The sequence below is a fragment of the Lithobates pipiens genome, unplaced genomic scaffold (assembly GCF_037356315.1).
Source record: "Lithobates pipiens isolate NorthernLeopardFrog02 unplaced genomic scaffold, aLitPip1_a1.2 Scaffold_27, whole genome shotgun sequence".
Classification (NCBI taxonomy): domain Eukaryota; kingdom Metazoa; phylum Chordata; class Amphibia; order Anura; family Ranidae; genus Lithobates; species Lithobates pipiens.
The window spans coordinates 13,661,879-13,687,738 of NW_027507788.1; the positions used below are offsets into that span (position 1 = coordinate 13,661,879).

Genomic DNA, 25,860 nt, shown 5'->3' on the forward strand with positions numbered 1-25,860 from the left:
GACACACACACACACACACACACACACACACACACACACACACACACACACACACACACACACACAGGGATGGGTGGATGGATGGAGACACACACAGGGATGGGTGGATGGATGGAGACACACACACACAGGGATGGATGGATGGATGGATGGAGACACACACACACAGGGATGGATGGATGGATGGACACACACACACACAGGGATGGATGGACGGACACACAGGGATGGACGGACACACAGGGATGGACGGACACACAGGGATGGACGGACACACACACAGGGATGGACAGGCATGTCTCACCCTCGGCTTATACACGAGTCAATAAGTTTGCCAGTTTTTTTGGGGGTAAATTGGGGGCCTCGGCTTATATTCGGGTCGGCCTATACTCGAGTATATACGGTACACATATATATACATACACATACATATATATAAGCAATTGCCTTAAAAATATCATATTTAATAACTCATTATCCCAAGTTCTTTGTAAATCAATGATAAATATAGACCCGTACTACACCTAGCGTTGTTTTTTTTTTGTCCGTCGGACTAGCATACAGACGAATGGATTTCTCGATAGGAACTGGGACCGAAAAATCTGAAAATGTTCAATTTCTAAAGTCCGTCAGATTTTTGGACAGCAAAGGTCCGATGAGCTGGGCGATTTAAAAAACAAAACAAAAAAACTGCGATTTAAAAAAAAAAAAGATTTACGATTCGAATCAAGTTTTTTTTTTTTTTGATGGACACAGCGCCGGTCCTGAGGAGCAGAAGTTTTTAAGCTTCGGCCTAGTCCGTGTCGTCCAGGCCTCGTGGACTAGGCCAAAGCCGCGCCCTCGCCTAAAAACTCCTGCCCGCAGCACCTCAGGACCAGCGCGGTGTCAGCACCGGTCCTGGTGAAAAAAAAAAAAAAAACGGTTTTGCTGAAATTTTTAACTGATTTGACCTCTCAACTCGATTCAAGATTTAAATCGATTTTTTCCCCCAGCCCTAGTCCGATGGAACGCACACACGATCGAATTGTCCAACGGATTCGTTCCGTCGGACCATTGCTGTCGAAAAGTCCGGGGCGTGTGTAGGCGGCATTTAGTCTCTAGGTTGACAATAGAAAGGTAAACACAGCCATGTTTACACCAATAGCTGTTACACCCGATTCCCGTTTTATATAAAAAAAATATATATATATAGGAGCAACATTCATCCCCAATTAAAGCACATACCCCTCCCTTGGCAGCAAGAATAAAATCTAAAGCAGCTCTGTTTTGTAGTACCACCAATCTCATTTGCCTAACCTCTTCTGTAAGAGCATCAATACTATCAAATGTTTTATTGAACGCATATTCTATGATTTTAGACATTCTCCTCAGCATTTGCACTGTCCGAGCCACTCCATACTGAGGAAGAATAATCATAGCCAATCTATCTCCTTCCAGTGACATCCCACCCCTCGGGTATATCTTGTATTTCTGAGGAACCTTTGCTCCTTTTCCAATTCCTTACCCTCCCAGGTGGATTATTAAAAACTATACGGACTTTTGGTACTACATGTGCAATATAGCAGCTCCCTGACCAATTTGGTGGTAGCCATTTATAAGCGTTCAAACCACATATAAAATAGAATTGATAAGGCAATGGAGTACAAGTAGTTTGGTGAATCCAGTACTGCCAAAACATATCTGCTCGTGTTTGATTTTTAGACAGATTTACACAGCTAATAAGGGCACTATCTTTGGCCACACACACATGTGTATCATTTTTAAATGCAGATCCTCCTATGCGGTACCCATCTACTTCAAAATTAAATACTTCTCCTCTCCCCACTACCTGCACCATAGCGATATTATTCCAATGATCTGTTACTACATAATCACAATTACTATTTCCCAGTTCTATGGAATATGAGTCATTGGTACTAGGTCTTTGTACACACAATACACCAGTGGCTTTACAGGATAACTTTATAGAATATTCCTCTGGGCCAAAATTAGTTGGTATGTTTTTACATGATGGATTAGTCAAACTGTCCATAGCTCTATTCATTATTGCTATTCTCCAAGGATCATCCAAAGGCAACCAGCTAATGTTAACTGGTAGTCCATATAATGGTATGCCTTCAGGTGCAGCACGGGGTGTTTGTCCACACACCCAACAGTTTGTAACATTAAAAACATGAGCTGTTGCTTTCAGAGTCTCATGGAAGAAGTTCTTCTGTGCTGTTCCACCAAAAACGAGGCTGGTCATCATCTGAAGCCATAGTAGTGTCCTCATGGCAACGGCAACAATCTGTGGATAGGAACATAAATAGGTTGGTCTTCCTGTTCAATTAAAACTAAAGCTGTGGACCCGGGTCCTCAGGCCACAATTTCTCCCTTCCTTCCTTTAGCTCTTCCCCTCTCAGCTACACTTGGAGCTACCCACACCTTGGTACCTAATTGGGCAGAATACATTTTCCCATGTACCCGTAGACGTTTAGGTATAATTATTATCTGTCCTATTTGTTGTCCTTTTTTCAGACATCCCATTTCTAAAGGTACTAGGGTAACACAATATTCTCCCAGTGCATCTTTTTTCACTTCTGTATCCCACTCACACCACTCAGTCAACTTAGAGTCTGGAATGAACTGCAAATCACATGTGGGATCTAACTGTAAAATGCCAGTAGGTACTGATATATGGGAATCAGGGCTAGGATTCACTTCCCCCTCACCCCCGCTTACTTCCACATCTTGGAGCATTGTAACTGGTATGGGTTGAGTTACAGGAATTGTTGGACCTTTAGTAGTTAGAGTGACAACCCATTCTCCTGCACTTTCAACACCACTTCCCAACATTCGCTGCATAGGAGTGTTCTGTCCTACTACTCTATTGTTCAGAATGTACACTGCTTCTTGTATCACCTTATCCCACCCCCTGAGTGTGCGTGTAGGTGTTAATTTCCGTATTTGCTCTTTAACCACTTCCAGACCGGACCAATTTGCTGGTCAAAGACCAGACCACTTTTTGCGATTCGGCACTGCGTCGCTTTAACTGACAATTGCGCGGTCGTGCGACGTGGCTCCCAAACAAAATTGACGTCCTTTTTTTCCCACAAATAGAGCTTTCTTTTGGTGGTATTTGATCACCCCTGCGGTTTTTATTTTTTGTGCTATAAACAAAAATAGAGCGACAATTTTGAAAAAAACGCATTATTTTTTACTTTTTGTTATAATAAATATCCCCCAAAAATATATAAAAAAACATTTTTTTCCCTCAATTTAGGCCGATACGTATTCTTCTACATATTTTTGGTAAAAAAAATCGCAATAAGCGATTATTGATTGGTTTGCGCAAAAGTTATAGCGTTTACAAAATAGGGATAGTTTTATAGCATTTTTATTAATAATTTTTTATTATTTTTTTTTTTACTAGTAATGGCGGCGATCTGCGATTTTTATTGTGACTGCGACATTGTCGGGGACCCATCGGACATTTTTGACACATTTTTGGGACCATTGTCATTTATACAGTAATCACTGCTATATAAATTCAGTGATTCCTGTGTAAATGACACTGGCAGTGAAAGGGTTAACCTGTGGGTGGCAGTGTAGGGGTTAAGTGTTCCTAGGGGTGTGTTACTAACTGTGGGGGGGTTGGGCTTTCATTTAGTGTACACTGGGCTTTCATTTAGTGTACACTGATCTCTGCTCCAATCACATGGAGCAGAGATCAGCGTCACTAGTTGCTAGGCAGAATGGGAAAATGTTGTTTATACAGCATTTCCTCCATTCGGCCGCTCCGTGAGACGATCGCGGGGATGCCCGCGGCGATCGAGTCCGCGGGTCCCGCGACCGGACTCACGGGGGTCCCGACCAGCGCGGGAGCGCGCCGCCGGCGGCGCGCTCCCGATGGCACGGCGGCAACGAATATTGGACGTACATGTACGCCAATATGCCTGCCCGTGCCATTCTGTCGACGTACATCGTCGTACGCTGGTCGGGAAGTGGTTAAGCAAACCATTCATTCTCTCAATTAAACCTGCTGCTTGTGGATGATAGGGAATGTGAAACACCCAGTGTACACCATGTTCCTCCGCCCATTGTTTAACGGCTTGTCCTGTAAAATGTGTGCCATTGTCTGATTGGATTTCTTGAGGCACTCCATAATGCTGTGTCAGCAATTGCATAAGTTTCAAGGTTGTCTTCTGATCCGCATGCTTAGTAGCTGAAACTTGCAAAAGTCCACTATATGTGTCCACAGCTGTGGCACCATATTTCAATCCACCTCTTCCTCCTGGCAAGGGGCCTATGAAGTCTACTTGCCAGACTTGTCCTGGTTGCTGACCTCTGTAAATGTTTCCTGGCATGGGTGTCATTCGCGGCCACTTCTTTGCTTCTTGGCAGAGGGGGCACTGGGCTACAATGTCTTTTGCCTGAGTCTGTGTTAATGGTATGCCTTTGTGTTGCGCCCATTGCCACGTGCTTTGTGCACCTCTGTGTCTGGATTGACTGTGTGCCCATTTTCCTAAGATTTCCAAAATGGTGTCATTCTCTTGGTTAGCAACAGACACTTGTGCAAGTCCATCAACCGTATCATTGTTAAGATCTCCACTATGGGCGTGGACATGTCCGATTTGAATAATTAGATTGTGACCTTCTTGCCACAAAAATTCCCAGATTTGAGGCCCACCCCACAGTTCTTTTCCATTTACTTGCCAGTTTTCTTGTTTCCATGCTCTTAGCCAAGTAGTTAGTCCTTTAAATACTGCCCAACTATCTGTATAGATAATCAAATTCCCTGGTATATCTTGCACCACCATATACACAGCTTGGAGCTCAGCATATTGACTCGATCCACCCTGACCACTTTGGTGAATCACTGTTTCAGTACCTGGCTGGAAAGCTGCTGCAGTCCATACTCTACCCTGAGGGGTGATTTTGGCCGATCCATCTGTAAACCAAGCATTTTGTTTGTCTTCATCTGACAGCTCAATAAAAAGAGGTGCATCCTTGAAAGGCGATTCTCCCACTTGCATTGGAGGCAACTCAGGAACTTTTGATTCAAAGTCCACATGTCCAGCCAGTTGTTGTGATATCTGACTGGGATCCTGAGATGAAATGTTAGCCCTTTCACTTAAGTACCATTTCCATTTCTGTAGCGTCTGCTTTTGTGCCACACTTGTATGAGCCTGGAAACCTTCTCGTCTCACCCACCCCGAAATGGGTAAGTCAGTCCTCACTGTCACAAACTGCTGCTTTGTTGTTACTTCCAAATGTTGTAATGCAGTGTAGGCAGTCAGCAACTGCTTCTCCAAGGGACTGTACTTTCTCTGTGCAGCGGTGAACTGTTTGGACCAGAATCCCAATGGTATCTTCCGATCCCTTGGATTTTGCCCTTTCTGCCACAGACCCCACGACATCCCATGTTCAGTTGCAGTCACATCTAAAATGAAAGGCTGATCTGGTTTCAAAGGGCCTAAAGAGTGCTGTGTCCTTACAGTCTCTTTAGCAGTGTCTAGTGCCAACTGCTGATCTGGTCCCCATAAAAATACAGTCTTTTTCCGGGTAACATTATAAATTGGCCTGAGAATCAGGCCCAAATGAGGAATGAAAGGTCTCCAAAAACCCAGTAAACCGAGTAAACTTTGAGCCTCTTTCACATTTTTGGGAGGCTTCAATGCTGCAATAGAGTCTAATACAGGTTGTGGAATAGTCTTGATGGGCCCAGACCAAATCATTCCTAAAAAATTGACACTTGTAGCTGGTCCTTGGATCTTTGTAGGGTTAATGGCCCATCCTCTTTTCTGTATATGGGCCTGCACTGTAGTCAAGTCTTGTCTTACTTGTTCTTCTGTACTACCAGAGAGCATGATATCATCAATGTAATGATACAGGTTACAGTCCAGTTTTGGTAACATATCCAGATCTCTGGCTACCATACCATGGCAAATTGTTGGACTATGCAAATAGCCCTGAGGGACAACATTGGCTGTATACTGTTTTCCATCCCAAGAAAAAGCAAATTGATCTTGTGATTCCTCATCAATAGAAATGGAGAAAAATGCATTTGCTAAATCCAGTACCGCATGCCATTCTCCAGCAGTTTGAGAAATAGTCTCTACAAGTGACACTATATCTGGGACAGCTGCTGCAAGGGGTGGAGCCACTTTGTTTAACGCTCGATAGTCTATTGTCATCCTATAAGTTCCATCTGGTTTCCTTACAGGAAAAATAGGCGAGTTAAAGGGGCTCACCGCAGGCCTGAATACTCCTACATCCAGCAAGGCCTTTATTGTGTCAGTCACTTCTTGGTGTCCTCCAGGTATGCGGTACTGCTTGAGATTAACAGGGTCTTTGGGCGGAGGGATGTACACTGGCGTCCACTTTGCATGTCCCCTGATGATAGGTTTTACTGCAGACATAAAGAAAGAACGCACTGAGTTACCAAATGAAAACACACCTGCATCAGTTTGGATTGTCTGACTCCTCAAGATATCCATTCCCAGTATGTTATCAGGTAGCTCAGATATTAAAACTTGTGCCTTAAATATGGGGCCTTTTCCAATTTGCAATCTGCAGTATACCTTGTGCGCCCATGTGTGTTGTCCTCCCAGCCCTTCAACTGCCACTACCCCTGTGGTCTGATGTTTTTGACTTTTGATGCTGTGAAACAAAGTCACTTCAGCTCCTGTGGCCGCGTACACACGGGCGGACTGTTCGCCCAACTTAGTCCGCTGAACAGTGTTTCAGCGGACAATCCGCTCGTGTGTGGGCTTCAGCGGACTGTTTCAGCGGACAGTCTGACGAACAAAGTCTTACGGAATTTCCGTAAGACAGTCCGTCCAAACTTGGTTTCAGCGGACAGTCCGCTCGTGTGTAGGCTAGTTCGACAGACTAAGTTTGGCGCATGCTCAGAAAGGATTTACACGGCGAAGGTTGCATTGCAGTGTATTGGACGTCGAATTTCTCGTCCCGTCGTACGTGCCGTTCACGTCATCGCGCACGCTTTCAGCGGACTGTCTGCTCATCGTGTGTGGTCAAGTCCGTTCATGCAAATTTTGAACAGACTGTTTGTCGGATTGTTTGACGAACTTAGTTGGGCGAACAGTCCGCCCGTGTGTACGCGGCCTGTGTCTAACAATGCAGTAACCCTTTGTGGTCTATGTTGTCCTTGCCAATATATTGCCACTGATACATATGGGCGGTGATCCCCTGATTTCAGCATGTTAACTTGAACCAGTGGCACAGAGGATCCACCCTCCTGTCATTCCAGAGGAGTGGGCACTTCCCATCCTCTGCTCCCAAATTTCTTTTTGTGTTTCATTAATTCTTCTGCTGCCGCCCCATAAGGGTTTGACTTTCTCTCCACAGGAGGGGCAGAAGGAAACACAGGCAAATCCTCTACATCACTGGTTGCCACCTTCTTAGGCAAGCTAGATTTTAATTTCCCTTTTGATTTTAATTCTTTCCATCGTTTTAAAAGAGAACCTGTTTGTATGCCATCAATCTCTGATATTGGTACACCGCTCTGCAAAAGATCTAAAAATAATTCTCTTCGTGTAATCTTCAACCTCTCTACAGGATCTTTCTCTTCCACACTCCTTTGTTTAACCCTGTCTCCAACTCTCTCCAATTCTCCTAATTGTCCCAGTAAAGCCACTGCCTCGTGAACTTTTTCTTTCTTTGCATCAATAGCACTCAACATTGTAAACAATGGAGCCTTTAAATGGGACGGGGCGTTAGCAAGCAATTTATTTCTCATGTGTGCCGTGAACAAAGCCATATCAGGTCCTGTCCAATTATCATGCACAGTAGGAGTTTCTATTAGAGGGTCTGCAATCAATCCACTTACACACCCATATTCTCGCAGCCTGTGAATTCCTTCCCCTATTGTACGCCAAGGAGTTAAATCCATAAGTTCTGGACTATAGAATCTCTTATCAGATGCAAAAGGGAGAAAACGACCGTCGTGTCCCTCGCTCTCCTCAGGTAAAGTCTTACCCTGGGGTCTTTGGCCATGCTGCCTAACCCCACTGCCTCTCTATTAGACAAAAGTATTCCATCTCCTCCCAGGTCCCACACACGCAAAACCCATGACAATAAGCATTCATTGGGTCTCTGGGCAAATTTCTGTCCTAGCTCCGTAAGCTCCCCTGCTGTGTAAGACCTGGTCTCTTCTGTATATTGCTGTTCAGCTTCCTGTGCTGGGCGGGATGTATCTTCAGATGAAAGAACATTACTACCGCTTGAACTGGCTCGTTCAGTCACTTCTCTCCTTTGTCTCGTCGTAACAATAGGACGAGCCTTGCCTGCTTCTAACTGACCAATTTCTATCTCTTCATCTGTGTCTGAACCTGACCAATATGTTAATTCCTCCCAATCTCCCCTGGTAACCAGGGTACGTACTTTCACTGCAGCATTGTTTCCTGGTAATCTCCTCCTACCGTTCTTTTTACGCTGCTTATTTACAGTTCTCACTACATACTCTGAAAACTGTGTTTCCATTTCTTCCTTGTGTTTTTCAGAAGCTCTAAAGCATTCCTTTAGGATTTGAAGTTGATCTGTTACTGCCTGCAGCTCCACATCAACAGCTTCTCTCCTTTTTGTCTCATCTATGAGCGCTTGCAAAAATATCCATCCTAATAAAGATGCAGCTTTCTGCTCTGATTTTGAATATCGAGACAAATCAAGGTTCAGGAGACAATGGCGGGGGTCTTCCACTTTAAATGCATCCTGATACTTGATCAATTCACGAGCCAGAGTAGACCAGCGTCTAGAATCTGCCCACTCTGGGATGGGGCTCTTTCGACTGTCTCCCCCCCTTCGCTCTTTTTATCCAGTTAAACATCCTCCCTCTTCACTACGTGTACACCACGTGCTAAATTACTATAATGCCACCAAAGCAAAGCTAACAACAAACCTGCTATCACAGTGCACACTAATAATACAGTTTCCCAATTGTCAAAAAACATTACAATTCATAACAGTATTACTAAGCTCAATCACTGCACTTCAAACCAGCACTGAAAGGGTTAAATATCCTGCTCACAGCACCATTATGTATTAAGGGGTTAAATTGTGTGTTATATTTAACCATAGGTTCATTTAGATATTTACCCTTTCAGATATGTGGTCAGTAAATGCAAGGATTAAAACACACACATAGAATGTAATAAAAAGTAGATTTACTTAGCTTTGGTTACAGATGTGTTACAGATGATACAATACAAGGATAAAAATTCATTCAGCTTTCAATCCAGGAAACCCCTGTAGCTTCTTCAGCTTCTGGAGACGACAGTCTTTCAAAGTCCTAGGCACTTGCAGCCCTAGATGAAGTTCAATGGCCTTCTGTATTGTCTGGCAATTTATAGGCTTGAAAGAAGCGCGAAAAAGCTGGTTTTATCTGGCACCCACAAAAGACTAGCCACAATGGTCCTAAGACAATGGTGGCCATCTGTGAGTGACTGACTATCTGTGAGCTCAGTGAAATCAATGTATGCAGAAATACATACACATATATATATATATATATATATATATATATATATATATATATATATACACATACACATACATATACACTACCGTTCAAAAGTTTGGGGTCACATTGAAATGTCCTTATTTTTGAAGGAAAAGCACTGTACTTTTCAATGAAGCTAACTTTAAACTAGTCCTAACTTTAAACAAATATACTCTATCCATTGCTAATGTGGTAAATGACTATTCTAACTGCAAATGTCTAGTTTTTGGTGCAATATCTACATAGGTGTATAGAGGCCCATTTCCAGCAACTATCACTCCAGTGTTCTAATGGTACAATGTGTTTGCTCATTGGCTCAGAAGGCTGATTGATGATTAGCAAACCCTTGTGCAATCATGTTCACACATCTAAAAACAGTCTAGCTCCTTCCAGAAGCTACAAAACTGACCTTCCTGTGAGCAGATTGAGTTTCTGGAGCATCACATTTGTGGGGGTCAATTAAACGCTCAAAATGGCCAGAAAAAGAGAACTTTCATCTGAAACTCGACAGTCTATTCTTGTTCTTAGAAATGAAGGCTATTCCATGCGAGAAATTGCAAAGAAATTGAAGATTTCCTACAACGGTGTGTACTACTCCCTTCAGAGGACAGCACAAACAGGCTCTAACCAGAGTAGAAAAAGAAGTGGGAGGCCGCGTTGCACAACTAAGCAAGAAGATAAGCACATTAGAGTCTCTAGTTTGAGAAACAGACGCCTCACAGGTCCCCAAATGGCATCTTCATTAAATAAATGAATAAGGAAGGCTATCACTCCATTTTGCAACGCCATGCCATACCCAGTGGGCAGCGCTTGATTGGAGCCAATTTCATCCTACAACAGGACAATGACCCTAAACACACCTCCAAATTGTGCAAGAACTATTTACAGCAGAAGCAGGCAGCTGGTATTCTATCGGTAATGGAGTGGCCAGCACAGTCACCAGATCTGAACTCCATTGAGCTGTTGTGGGAGCAGCTTGACCGTATGGTACGCCAGAAGTGCCCATCCAACCAATCCAACTTGTGGGAGCTGCTTCTAGAAGTGTGGGGTGCAATTTCTCCAGCTTACCTCAATAAATTAACAGCTAGAATGCCAAAGGTGTGCAATGCTGTAATTGCTGCAAAAGGAGGATTCTTTGACGAAAGCAAAGTTTGATGTAAAAACAATGTTATTTCAAATACAAATCATTATTTCTAACCTTGTCAATGTCTTGACTCTATTTTCTATTCATTTCACAACGTATGGTGGTGAATAAGTGTGACTTTTCATGGAAAACACAAAATTGTTTGGGTGACCCCAAACTTTTGAACGGTAGTGTGTATAAGCAATTGCCTTAAAAATATCATATTTAATAACTCATTATCCCAAGTTCTTTGTAAATCAATGACAAATATAGACCCGTACTACACCTAGCGTCGTTTTTTTTTTTTGTCCGTCGGACTAGCATACAGACGAATGGATTTCTCGATAGGAACTGGGACCGAAAAATCTGAAAATGTTCAATTTCTAAAGTCCGTCAGATTTTTGGACAGCAAAGGTCCGATGAGCTGGGCGATTTAAAAAACAAAACAAAAAAACTGCGATTTAAAAAAAAAAAAGATTTACGATTCGAATCGAGTTTTTTTTTTTTTTTGATGGACACAGCGCCGGTGTCTTGTCAAATAGGGTCCTCCATCAGATGCTGTCCTCTGCGTACTGCGCATGCGCAGTACACAGGAGCACAGATTCCGAAAATTGCCGAGGACGAACGGCGCCTGCGGCGTGAGTCCAGGTTCTATCCCCACTATCCAAGTGGACATAGAGTTAGAATAAAAAAGAGCCGAGCGCAGCGAGGCCGAGCCCGAAGCGTGGCGAGCGAAGCTCGCCCGCGAGGGGCCCTCTAAAATTCTAAACCCTATGTCCGCTTGGATAGTGGGGCTACCTCCTCCACTCACGGCGCAGGCGCCGTTCAGCTTCGGAGATTTTCCGAAGCTTCGTCTGCTCCGTACTGCGCATGCGCAGTACGGAACGGACACATATCGATGGCCGGACTCTATTAGGCAGAACACCGGTCCTGAGGAGCAGAAGTTTTTAAGCTTCGGCCTAGTCCGTGTCGTCCAGGCCTCGCGGACTAGGCCAAAGCCGCGCCCTCGCCTAAAAACTCCTGCCCGCAGCACCTCAGGACCAGCGCGGTGTCAGCACCGGTCCTGGTGAAAAAAAAATTTAAAAAATCGGTTTTGCTGAAATTTTGAACTGATTTGACCTCTCAACTCGATTCAAGATTTAAATCGATTTTTTCCCCCAGCCCTAGTCCGATGGAACGCACACACGATCGAATTGTCCAACGGATTCGTTCCGTCGGACCATTGCTGTCGAAAAGTCCGGGGCGTGTGTAGGCGGCATTTAGTCTCTAGGTTGACAATAGAAAGGTAAACACAGCCATGTTTACACCAATAGCTGTTACACCCGATTCCCGTTTTATATATATAAAAAAAAAAAAAACAATATACAACAATTTGAGCTTGTCAAATTATTGGTAGGGTTTCTCCAAACAAAAAATAAATAAAAATTCAAGGTATAATACAGCATGCTAAATGCATCTTATTTTACACTATAATAATAATCTTTATCAGATATTAGCTTTAATAACCAGACTTCCACAGTTTGATACTTTAACTTTGACAACAATGAGAATATTACTGCTTGTAAATTCCCACAGCTCAAAAAAAAATAATAATGCTAATGGAGATTACTCATAAACAGGGGCGGACTGGGGCCCCCGAGAAATAGGAGATTATGGGGCCCCCGGGCAATAGAAGAAGATTATGGGGCCCCCGGGCAATAGCAGATTATGGGGCCCCCGGGCAATAGCAGATTATGGGGCCCCCGGCAATAGGAGATTATGGGGCCCTCGGGCAATAGGAGATTATGGGGCCCCCGGGCAATAGGAGATTATGGGGCCCCCGGGCAATAGGAGATTATGGGGCCCCCGGGCAATAGGAGATTATGGGGCCCCCGGACAATAGGAGATTATGGGACCCCCAGGCAATAGGAGATTATGGGCCCCCCGGGCAATAGGAGATTATGGGGCCCCCGGACAATAGGAGATTATGGGGCCCCCGGGCAATAGGAGATTATGGGGCCCCCGGGCAATAGGAGAAGATTATGGGGCCCCCGGGGGAAATGGGAGATTATTGGGCCCACAGGCAATAGGAGATTATGGGGCCCCCGGGCAATAGGAGATTATGGGGCCCCCGGGCAATAGGAGATTATGGGGCCCCCGGGCAATAGGAGATTATGGGGCCCCCGGACAATAGGAAATGATGGGACCCCCAGGCAATAGGAGATTATGGGCCCCCCGGGCAATAGGAGATTATGGGGCCCCCGGACAATAGGAGATTATGGGGCCCCCGGGCAATAGGAGATTATGGGGCCCCCGGGCAATAGGAGAAGATTATGGGGCCCCCGGGGGAAATGGGAGATTATTGGGCCCACAGGCAATAGGAGATTATGGGGCCCCCAGGCAATAGGAGATTATGGGGCCCCCAGGCAATAGGAGAAGATTATGGGGCCCCCGGGGGAAATGGGAGATTATTGGGCCCACAGGCAATAGGAGATTATGGGGCCCCCGGGCAATAGGAGATTATGGGGCCCCCGGGGGAAATGGGAGATTATTGGGCCCACAGGCAATAGGAGATTATGGGGCCCCCAGGCAATAGGAGATTATGGGGCCCCCGGGCAATAGGAGATTATGGGGCCCCCAGGCAATAGGAGATTATGAGGCCACAAAGTATACACACACACAGTATACACACACAATATACACACACAGTATACACACACAGGCACACAGTATACACACACAGACACACAATATACACACACAGTATACACACAAAGAATACATATACACACATAGTATACACACACAGAATACACATACACACACTGAAAAGGTACTGGAGAGGCGGGGCAGCATAATCTTGGGATTTTTTTAAAAACACAGATTTTTACATACTGTCCCTGGTTTTATTGAAGCTGGCAACCATGATGGGGCCCCTTAGTGGCATGGGGCCCTCGGGCAGTGCCCGAATGGTCAGTCCGCCCCTGCTCATAAACTCTTCATAAGGAAACCGCTTTCTGTAAGGGGGAAATGTTCCCAATCATCATACTGTAAATGTAAGGAGCATTCTCCCCAGTAACCACCATCACGGTGGTCTGTAAATACAGTAATTTTTGGGCAGAACTTGAAAAGTTATTTCAAGAGTTCCTCCACCTTAAAAAGGTTACAACTTCTTTAAAATAAAATAAAATATATATATATTATTATTTATTTTATTTAAATAAAAATTAAATTAGTTTATTTTTTCTTACCTCTAATGCGTCCTTTCCTCTCCTCTTCGCTTTGGACAAAATAACCCGGACAGACTGTGGTGGAGAGAAGAACCAAAAATCCTCTAGTGAAGAATAAACCTCTGTATGCTCAAGAGATCGGTGTTGGAAATGAGATCTTAAAGGGGGTTTTTTTTTTTCCTGCATCATTGCTACTTTCAGTTTCGTTTCTCGGCTTTTTCTCCAAAAACACAAGGGATTTGTGATGCTCAAACACATCTGTGTTCCAATTGCTGGTAGTTTGGACAAAGAAGCCAAAACCTGGCAATAATGCCAGAAAACTCAACAAAAAAAAACATGGAACCCGGACCCACAAGGAAAAGTACAGTACCCCTTAAAATAAATGCTCGAAATATAAAAATTGTATTAAACAAAAGTACTTTATGACATATTTCTCAAATCTATACAAATGTACAGCTTCCTGAAAAGCTGTGAAAAAAAGCTGTGAAAAAATGAAAAAAAAAAAAAATGTTATGCTAAAAAATTATAATGGTACAAAATAGGTGATGGGGAGATCTTGTACCATTATAATTTTTTAGCATACATTTTTTTTTTTTTCACTTTAGATTTATTTTTATTACTATCTACCGTATTTATCGGGGTATAGCACGCACCGGCGTATAACACGCACCCCAAGTTTAAGAGGGCATTTTAAGGAAAAAAGTTTTAGGAGGGAAGTTTAAGGGAAAAAAAAACTTACATTTAAATGCCCGTCAATGCAGCCTTGTCTTGGCATCTGCAGCCTTGTCCATCATTGCAGAATGATCAGCATCATTTGCAGCTTGCCCAGCGCTGTTTGCAGCTTTGCAGTGTCATTTGCAGCTTGCCAGTGTCATTTCCAGTTTGCCCAGCGCCGTTTGCAGCCTTGCCCATGTTTACATATCCCGCCGCCAAAAAAGACCGAGCCGTCTGCTCGGCTCCGCTCGTAGTCCCGCCTCCCTGCTGTTTCTGGAGCGAGCGCTGCCGAAAAAGACCGAGCCGACTCTACTGTGTATTCGGCTTGGCTCGGCTCGCAGTCCCGCCCAGTATGGGCGGGACTGTAAGCCGAGCCAAGCCGAGTACACAGTACAGTTGGCTCGGTCTTTTTCGGCAGCGCTCGCTCCAGAAACAGCAGGGAGGCGGGACTACGAGCGGAGCCGAGCAGACGGCTCGGTCTTTTTCGGCGGCGCTCGGTCTATTTCGGCGCCGCTCGGTCTTTTAGACTCACAGACAGTAGGGATCGGTGTATAACACGCACCCACGAATTTCCCCCGATTTTAAGGGGGAAAAAGTGCGTGTTATACGCCGATAAATACGGTAATTGCCCAGCATTTATATATTTTTTTCATTCTTCTTTTGTTTCCTTCATCTTTTCTCCTTTTTTTTTCTTTTGGTTTCTCTCTTCTTTTTCCTCCTCTCTTTATGAGGGCGAAGGTTGCGCGGCCGTGACATCTGCATTATTACAAGTTTTAGCATAATATATATATACAGGCCATCCATATCCCTATTTAAAATGCGGAAGTGTGAAGTCCAAGCCTCTGTTTCACATTGAGGCTTGGAATCTGGAACGCCAGACCGGAAGTGAGGAGCGCCATGCCTCGTACTCAAAGCGAGGCTTGACTAACGATTAATGGTAGGTTAATTGGCTTCCGTCCAAAAATTGGCCTTAGTATATGAATGACTATGAATGGATATGAATGAATGACCTTGGATTGTGGGCTCCTTGAGGGGAGGGACCAATGTGAGTGTGCAATGTACAGGGATAGGGACAATTGTAGACACTCACTCAGGTTGAACTGGATGGACTGGTGTCTTTATTCAACCCTACTAACTATGTAACTATGATAACTGATTGGCCGTAGGCACGCCGAGAACGAGGCTTGGATAGCGCCAATAACCACAGAGTATATCGGAACGCTTGTACTCACTTAAATACCCTTTTTTATACTTTTTTTAAGTTAAGAAACTATAATACAGGGAATTAGGATGCACGGAGGAACATTTAAAAGGGGAATTCCATGTTTAAACACACCGTCTACACGAGATATACACTTCCGGTTTAAAACCGCAAGTGATGTCAGACGGAAGTGTTTCTGGCGTTCCAAACGACTTGGGGGGGTCATCATTCCTTTATAAGCGATGCTGGGAGAAGGGGGCCCACACTCCAGATGACGACTCTGTAGTCGAAACGCGTTGGGTAGACTCCTCTGCAGACATCGCTGATCTTTCTGTTCATGTACATGCCGTTTTTGATACCTTCAAAATGTGAGTTTCTTTTTATGCCCATTTATTAAAGTATTTTTTCGAGACAATATAGCGATATGTTGGGTTTTTGTTTTTATGGTTTTATGTAAAGACTATTACCGCCATCTTTCATCGGATATTAATGAATTTTTCGCCCATCGGATGTGGCGGTGCAAGCTGAGTTTTTGGATTATCTATATCTACTGGGTTGAATTCCATATATAAGCCTACATGACTTGGGGGGGCATATGCCTAGCTAAGTCCAAGTCTTCCGGTAAGCCTCCCCCATTTTCAGGGTGGTGGTGGTGATGCATGTATGAAGAGTACACTTTGAAAGTTTTTCCTCCCGCAAAGTTTTTTTCTTCTGCAAATTCAATTTTGGATTTCACAATTTGGGACTAATTCAGTATCGGCGCATTTCTTTGGGAATTGTTCATGAAGGATTACTATTCATTTATTTTTTCACTCATATTCACTTTTTAAACGTTCACTTAACCACTTCGCGTCGGGTGGACGTCCTGGGACGGCCTCGACTTTCGGGGGTTATATCTGAATGATGCCTGAGGTTACAGATATTGGAATTTTCAGCTGGCGATTCCCTGCACCATAAGAACGATCATAGTTGATGTTTCGCCGCTTGATTGTTCTTACGGGCGGTGCCACCCTCCGGTGCTTCTACTGACTTACCGCTTCCATCGGTGAGTCGGTCACAGGATCCCCCGGCCCCCGGATGATATCATAGAGATTTCTGGCCAACCAGATGGTCCCCGGAGTCTCTATGATCGTTCGGAGGCCGGGCGCGATGTTATGACGTCACGCTCGGCCTCTGCATTCAAAATAACGGCGCCACCTCGGGTGGGAAGCCGTGATCGTTTTTTTTTTTTTTTAATTATTTTAGGCTTCCCAGCCTAGAGGTGAGATATGGGGTCTTATTGACCCCCATATCTCACTGTAAATAGGTCAGATCGTTCCATATTCCTATTACAAGGGATGTTTACATTCATTGTAATAGCAAAAAAAAGTAATAATTTTTTTTTTTTTTAAGTGTCAAACTAAAAAAATAAAAGTAAAATTAACAATAAAAAAATAAATAAAAAATTAAAGCCCCCGTGTCCCCGTGAGCTCGTACACAGAAGCGAACGAATACATAAGTCCCGCCCACATATGTGCAAACCACACATGTGAGGTATTGCCGCGGACGTTAGAGCGAGAGCAATAATTCTAGCACTAGACCTCCTCTGTAATGCAAAACCTGTAACCAGTAAAAAAATTTAAAGCGTCGCCTATGGGGATTTTTAAATATCAAAGTTTGGCGCCATTCCACGAGCGCGTGCAATTTTGAAGCGTGACATGTTGGGTATCTATTTACTCGGCGTATCTTCATTTATCACATTATGCAAAAAAATTGGGCTAACTTTACTTTACTTTTTTTTTTTAAGCATGAAACAGTTTTTTTTTTTTTTTTTTAAACGTGTTCGAAAAATTACTGCGCAAATACCGTTCGAGATATATTATTTTCACTTTACTGCAAAAAAAAAGATGCCCTATTCTAGACCAGTGCTAAACCACGAAATACAACAAGGGGGTGGGGATTGGTAGCAGATAGCGCAAAGAGCCTCACACATAATCGTATTACTGCTAAGAGATTATAATTATGCCAAGTTGACCGCAGTCAAACATTGCAGATAATAGGATCTAGCTTTTCAGGGCCAAATCATGACATTCCCCCTACGTGATGAGAAAAATGAAGAAAGTAATGCAACACCTCCAAATATAGAATATTACAGGGCTTACAACATTTACTATCATCACAGAATTCACGTGTTTCGTACAAATGCGCGTCTTCAGGGGATGCCGGTGAAGACGTGCGTTCACATGAAACGCGTTGGGGCAGGAACTACACGCTGGCGTCTCGTCGCCACTTCCACACTTGGAACTGGCCGCTCTCTTTGTAAGTGTGCTGTTTTATTTCTCATGACAATCGTTTTACTGGCATTTTGGATGAAGCCTTTTTATGTTTTTATATGAAATCTATACTTTTTTAATAAATATAATACATTATATGTGCTCCCCTGCTTGTGGCTCCATGTGGGGAGCCCTTTGTTCTCTAATGCCGCGTACACACGATCGGAATTTTGGTCAGAAAAAGGTCTGATGGTTTTCCCGACGGAATTCCGATGGGATTTCGCTCAAGCTGTCTTGCCTACACAGGGTCACACCAAATTTCCGACCGCCAAGAACGCTGTGACGTACAACATGTATGACGGGACTAAAAAGGAAGTTCAATACCCAGTAGCCAATAGCTTCCCGTTTTGTAGGTGAATCTGAGCATGCATGATTTTTTTGCGTGTCGGAATTGCATACACACGATCGGAATTTCCGATAAAAAAAGTTTTTCCGTCGGGAAAATTGAGAACATGCTCTCAAATTTTTGCTGGCGGGAATTCGGGCAGCTAAATTTCGATGGAGCATACACACAGTGGCATTTTCTGATGGAAAGCTCTCATCGGTCTTTTGCTGGCCAAAATTCCGATCGCGTGTACGCGGCATTACAGTATCAAGCAAATCTTCTGACTGTCCCTAGGGGTGGGGAGTGGTACTGCGTGGTGAGAATGGAGCTGGTTGACCACGTGTGAAGGATCCTGTTGACACAATGTTGCAGCTTCCCTCTGGCAGCTTTAATGTCGGTGAGGGCGTTTTTTATCTCTGTTGCTCAAACTACACATGTGAGGTATCGCCGTGTGCGTTAGAGCGCAAGCAACAATTCTAGCTCTAGAACTCCTCTGTAACTCTCAATATGTAACCTGGCTTCATTCCATGAGTGTGCGCAATTTTAAAGCTTGACATGTTAGGTATCTATTTACTCGGCGTAACATCATCTTTCACATTATACAAAAGAAATTGGGCAAACTTTACTGTTTTGTTATTTTTTAATTCATGAAACGTTTTTTTTCAACCCAAAAAATGTGTTAAAAAAATTGTTGTGCAAATACTGTGCGAGATAAAATGTTGCAATGACCGCCATTTTATTCCCTAGGGTGTCTGCTTAAAAAATATATATGTATATATATATATATATATATATATGTATATATATATATATATATATATATATATATATATATATATATATATATATATATATATAATGGGAAAAATAAACTGCGCTTGGGTGAAGAAAAAACAAACACAAACTACTAACAATCTATAAGGAAGGCGGCAGCAATAAATGTGATACAAACACCTAACAGCAATGAGAAAATACAAAAAGCTGCGCCAACATAAAAGTAACCTATAAATAAACACCCCTAAAAAAAGGATTATTTTTTATATATGTGAAATGTGAATAGTTGATATATTCAAAACTTCTAAATAAAAAGTAACAATTAATAAGAATTCATCCTCAAAAAGTTCATAAAGGAGTCCATAAATGATCAACAGTTGCGGTCCTAAATGGAAACACCACGGTGGTTGAACACACTCAGATGCGCACAAGTGCCCGTCACCATATAGTGAGTGCGCTTAGCAGATGGAACTTTGGTTAGAGCGTTATGACTATATCATCAATCGCGTCAGAATATTCCTCTTTTTAGTAGATCAGCTCACCGAAATGAACAACAGCACTCTTATAAGCACATCTTAATCCACGATCCCAAAAAATACTATCAGTAGCTCCAGGGAAAAAGAGGGAACCAACATAGTGTGATACTGTTTGGAGGATTTATTAAAGTAAAAAGTAGCGCACTTACATGAGCATCGAATAAATACAGCATGCATAGAAAGAACATAAAAAGCCGGCCGGCATTCAGGAGCCCGTCCTCCTCTCCTACAACGTGATGGCGTCACTGCGTGCCTTCCCAGACGCGTTTCGTCATACCTGACGTTGTCAATGGGGACCCCATCACGTTGTAGGAGAGGAGGACGGGCTCCTGAATGCCGGCCGGCTTTTTATGTTCTTTCTATGCATGCTGTATTTATTCGATGCTCATGTAAGTGCGCTACTTTTTACTTTAATAAATCCTCCAAACAGTATCACACTATGTTGGTTCCCTCTTTTTCCCTGGAGCTACTGATAGTATTTTTTGGGATCGTGGATTAAGATGTGCTTATAAGAGTGCTGTTGTTCATTTCGGTGAGCTGATCTACTAAAAAGAGGAATATTCTGACGCGATTGATGATATAGTCATAACGCTCTAACCAAAGTTCCATCTGGTAAGCGCACTCACTATATGGTGACGGGCACTTGTGCGCATCTGAGTGTGTTCAACCACCGTGGTGTTTCCATTTAGGACCGCAACTGTTGATCATTTATGGACTCCTTTATGAACTTTTTGAGGATGAATTCTTATTAATTGTTACTTTTTATTTAGAAGTTTTGAATATATCAACTATTCACATTTCACATATATAAAAAATAATCCTTTTTTTAGGGGTGTTTATTTATAGGTTACTTTTATGTTGGCGCAGCTTTTTGTATTTTCTCATATATAAATAATGTTTGGGGGTTCTGAGTAATTTTCTAGCAAAAAAATTGTGATTTTTACGTGTAGGAGAGGAGTGCCAGAATAGGCCCGATATTGAAGTGGTTAAATAAATACAGAGCCATCAACTACATACAGAAACATAAGGGACAATGTAAATCAAACAGTGTGTGTTTAGTATCACTGCTTTTAAATGTCGAAGATATATACTGTACATACTTTCCTCACAAACATATTCAAATAATTGACTTTTTTCAAAATAACATAACACTGAATAATTATTATTATTATTTTTCTTACATTTAATCTAATACTTTTTTTTCCTCTTTCCACCAGACAATGTAAACCAGACAGACTATGGCCCAGGGGTGAAGGTGTTAGCCCTTGTACACACGGTCGGACATTCCGACGGAAAATGTCCGATCGGACTGTGTTGTCGGATAATCCGACTGTCATGAAAAGTTCCACCCGTTGGTGGCGCTGTTGATCTCTTGGATTGCAGTACCAGTGTCCACCAGCGGGTGTCTTCTAACACCCAGGGCCTGTAATAAGAGGACCTACCTCCTGGTGGCGCTATTGGAACCCTGGATTGTAGTACCGGCGCCCACCAGCGGGTGTACTCCGGCAGTGTGGAGCAGACAGCACCTGCTGCGATCAGCTGTTACGTGAGGGTAATCATCAGTAGTCTTATAAATACCCGGCAAGCCCTAACATGCTTGCCTTGGTATCGCTCTCTCCATGTGCCCTGACCCCTGGACCTTGGAGCCTGGACCTTGGAGCCTGGACCTTGGAGCCTGGACCTTGGAGCCTGGACCTTGGAGCCTGGACCTTGGAGCCTGGACCTTGGAGCCTGGACCTTGGAGCCTGGACCTTGGAGCCTGGACCTTGGAGCCTGGACCTTGGAGCCTGGACCTTGGAACCTGGACCTTGGAACCTGGACCTTGTATCTACCTGACCTGTTCCTTCCTGATTCTGAGCCCATCCTGGACCTGTCCCTCTTGTCTCCTGCTACCTAGATCCCTGCTCTGCAGCCCATCCATCTGTCCTTACCCTTCTACTGATTCCCCGGTGTATGACCTCGGCCTGGCTTTCGTTGACGTCTCTGGTAGTTCCCATTTATTGTATATATATATATATTACTTGTTGTTGTGGTTGGTAGTGCACTGTTTGTTTTCACTTCCCTTTTATTTATAATAAACACATTGTTATTTCACTCACATGCGTTTTGGGTTTCCTCTGTGCAGTCCACACAGTCTGGTCTAATAATTTCATGACACCGACCGTGTGTGGGCTCCATCGGACTTTTTCCGTCGGAATGTCCGACCAACAAAGTTTGAGAGCTGGATATTACATTTTTCCGAGAACATGATCCGATCGTTTGTAGAGAGTTCCGATCGTACAAAATGCTACGCTATGCTCAGATCAAATTACGAGATCCAAAGCTATATGCTACTAGTCTGAACGTAGTCCCGTCGTAATGAACAAACGTCGTCACGTTTCCCGAACGATCAGATTTTTTTTCCCCGACAACTTTGTCCGACCGTGTGTCTGCAACACCAGTTTTCGGACAAAATCCGTGGGAAAAAAATCAGACGGATTTTGTGGTCGCGAATGTCTGACCGTGTGTACAAGGGCTTAGACAAAAAAAATCCTCTAGTTTAGGAATGTGTTTTCTGGATCAGCTCTGGAAACAGGCTGATGGAATTTTAATACGCTTTCTGTTTCCCAGAATCTTTGCAACTCTTAGTTTCGTTTCTCAAATTTTCCCTTCAAGCACAATAGATTTGTAAAGCTGCATCAAAATCTATTTCCCCGTAGTTTTCACAAAGAAGCCAAAACGAGACAAAAAAAAAAAAAAAACCCCCGGCTTGAATCTGATAATCCTCATGGTCAATGCAAAAACCACAAGAAAAAAAGTACCCCCTGAAATAAATGCCCAGAGCATTAAAATTGTATGAAAAAAATGAACATTAACTTCATCACAAATTACACAACACTATACAAATCTTCAGATATAACCCACACGTTATAAACACTTTAAAACATTCAAAACCCAACAAAAAAGAGTTTCGATGCTCCAGTCACTGTATAATGTTATCATCCATTGTTGAACTCAACTAGAGCCCTGGATGGCACCGAGCCAGGCCAGTAAACCATATTCATACTATGTGTATTGTAATTCACCAAATAAACCCACACAGTACAAAATAAAATATATGTACTGTATGAATGTGTGTGTTCTAGACAGGGCTGGACTGGGACAAAAATTTGGCCCTGGACTTCATCATGACCGGACCACTTTAACATTAGAGTCCCCACCAGCTGCCCCCTTCACATCAGAGTCCCCACCAGCAGCCCCCTTCACATCAGAGTCCCCACCTGTGCCCCTTCACATCAGAGTCCCCACCAGCTGCCCCCTTCACATCAGAGTCCCCACCAGCAGCCCCCTTCACATCAGAGTCCCCACCTGTGCCCCTTCACATCAGAGTCCCCACCAGCAGCCCCCTTCACATCAGAGTCCCCACCTGTGCCCCTTCACATCAGAGTCCCCACCTGTGCCCCCTTCACATCAGAGTCCCCACCTGTGCCCCCTTCACATCAGAGTCCCCGCCTGTGCCCCCTTCACATCACAGTCCCCACCTGTGCCCCCTTCACATCAGAGTCCCACCAGCAGCCCCCTTCACATCAGAGTCCCCACCAGCTGCCCCCTTCACATCAGAGTCCCCACCTGTGCCCCCTTCACATCTGAGTCCCCACCTGTGCCCCTTCACATCAGAGTCCCCACCTGTGCCCCTTCACATCAGAGTCCCCACCTGTGCCCCTTCACATCAGAGTCCCCACCTGTGCCCCCTTCACATCAGAGTCCCCACCTGTGCCCCCTTCACATCAGAGTCCCCACCTGTGCCCCCTTCACATCACAGTCCCCACCTGTGCCCCCTTCACATCAGAGTCCCACCAGCAGCCCCCTTCACATCAGAGTCCCCACCAGCTGCCCCCTTCACATCAGAGTCCCCACCAGCTGCCCCCTTCACATCAGAGTCCCCACCTGTGCCCCCTTCACATCTGAGTCCCCACCAGCAGCCCCTTCACATCAGAGTCCCCACCTGTGCCCCTTCACATCAGAGTCTCCACCTGTGCACCTTCACATCAGAGTCCCCACCTGTGCCCCCTTCACATCAGAGTCCCCACCTGTGCCCCCTTCACATCACAGTCCCCACCTGTGCCCCCTTCACATCACAGTCCCCACCTGTGCCCCCTTCACATCACAGTCCCCACCTGTGCCCCCTTCACATCAGAGTCCCACCAGCAGCCCCCTTCACATCAGAGTCCCCACCAGCTGCCCCCTTCACATCAGAGTCCCCACCTGTGCCCCCTTCACATCTGAGTCCCCACCTGTGCCCCTTCACATCAGAGTCCCCACCTGTGCCCCCTTCACATCAGAGTCCCCACCTGTGCCCCCTTCACATCAGAGTCCCCACCTGTGCCCCCTTCACATCAGAGTCCCCACCTGTGCCCCCTTCACATCAGAGTCCCCACCAGCTGCCCCCTTCACATCAGAGTCCCCACCAGCTGCCCCCTTCACATCAGAGTCCCCACCAGCTGCCCCCTTCACATCAGAGTCCCCACCAGCTGCCCCCTTCACATCAGAGTCCCCACCTGTGCCCCCTTCACATCTGAGTCCCCACCAGCAGCCCCTTCACATCAGAGTCCCCACCTGTGCCCCTTCACATCAGAGTCTCCACCTGTGCACCTTCACATCAGAGTCCCCACCTGTGCCCCCTTCACATCAGAGTCCCCACCTGTGCCCCCTTCACATCAGAGTCCCCGCCAGCAGCCCCCTTCACATCAGAGTCCCCGCCAGCAGCCCCCTTCACATCAGAGTCCCCGCCAGCAGCCCCCTTCACATCAGAGTCCCCGCCAGCAGCCCCCTTCACATCAGAGTCCCCGCCAGCAGCCCCCTTCACATCAGAGTCCCCGCCAGCAGCTCCCTTCACATCAGAGTCCCCACCAGCAGCCCCCTTCACAACAGAGTCCCCACCAGCAGCCCCCTTCACATCAGAGTCCCCACCAGCAGCCCCCCTTCACATCAGAGTCCCCAGCAGCAGCCCCCTTCACATCAGTCCTCACCAGAAGCCCCCTTCACATCAGTCCCCACCAGCAGCCCCCTTCACATCAGTGTGTCCTCCCACTCCTCCCCCTCCCACATGTACTCACAGTTTTGAAGGCAGCCTTTCATTCCTCTCTCCAGTCATGTGATAACAAGTGATAGGGGAGAGGGGAAGGAAAGTCTGCCAGCTGTCTATCTCCCCCTGCAGGCTGGAGGGAGCATAACGCTTAATGCTCTCTCCAGCAAGTGACGGAGCTGCTCCTCCCGACAGGTGTGAAATCGCGATCACTCACTGTCAGAGAGGAGCGGCTCCAGGACTGCACCTGACCGGCTCTCTGAGCCATCAGCCCACCGTAAATCTCCCGGTAGTCCCAATGGCCAGTCCATGCCTGGTTCTAGAGCAGTGGTCATCAACCCTGTCCCCAGGCCCCACCAACAGGCCAAGTTTTATTTAGTTATTATTTTGAGCGCTACTGTACTGCCCAGGGCCGGCCATGGGACCAAGATGGCAATTCAGGGGTGGAATGGGCCGGGATGGTGCGAGCTTGCTTGGTGCTTCAGTATTTTATTGCTTCTTATTGTTGCCTGCCTGCCCACCGCCTGTAGCACAGAGTCGACAGGCTTTTTGAGCACTTTCTTTGGTTCTGCCGCTGCAATAGGTGTCTGAAAGGTCACGCTGGTGGGTGGGGACTGAAGTAGGGTTGCCACCTGTCCAGGATTCACCCGGACAGTTCAGGTTTGGAATCATGTGTGCAGGTTTCAGATTGCCTCAAACCCGGACACATTATTCAGACCGGACTATGACTTCCCAGCAGGGTTGCTGGCTGCAGTTGTCTAAGCTGAGAGTGTCTGTTACACTCTCTTTTACACTGCCCAAAGTTAGCACTAACCTAACAATTACCCCACCCCCACCCCCTGTCCACACACACACAAACAGGAGAGGAGAGAGGGCTCGATCTGCTCTTCTTCCTCCTGCCACTACCCCTCTGTGTCTGCCCACACTTCAACCCCTCAGAAAAGTAAAGTAGGGGCCAGAAATTAAAATTCCAGCAGCCTCAGATACATCCGGGTGAGAGGTGCTGGCCACCAAGGGGTGAGTGAGCTCACCATCCATCCCTGTCTGTGACTGAAGTCTCCCCCCTTCTCTCTCTTGCCTCTGGGCGACCGGAAGGCGACAG

At 45.1% G+C, this 25,860-nt stretch overlaps 1 protein-coding gene across 1 annotated transcript; it reads right to left on the reverse strand.

Moving 5' to 3' along the window:
- Positions 1-235: 235 nt before the first annotated feature.
- Positions 236-14,035, reverse strand: LOC143933548 (uncharacterized). The gene is made up of 2 exons (XM_077456479.1): positions 13,853-14,035; positions 236-2,287 (listed from the first exon to the last, which is right to left on the reverse strand). Exons 1-2 carry the CDS (start codon positions 14,018-14,020, stop codon positions 1,424-1,426), a joined length of 1,032 nt encoding a protein of 343 aa, XP_077312605.1. The 5' UTR covers positions 14,021-14,035; the 3' UTR covers positions 236-1,423.
- Positions 14,036-25,860: the final 11,825 nt, after the last annotated feature.

Coding starts and splice junctions, on each gene's coding strand:
- LOC143933548 (XM_077456479.1), bottom strand. CDS start 14,020: ATGATGCAGGAAAAAAAAAAACCCCCTTTAAGATCTCATTTCCAACAC. Junction 2,288..13,852: donor GAGGAAAGGACGCATTAGAG/GTAAGAAAAAAT, acceptor TCCTATCCACAG/ATTGTTGCCGTTGCCATGAG.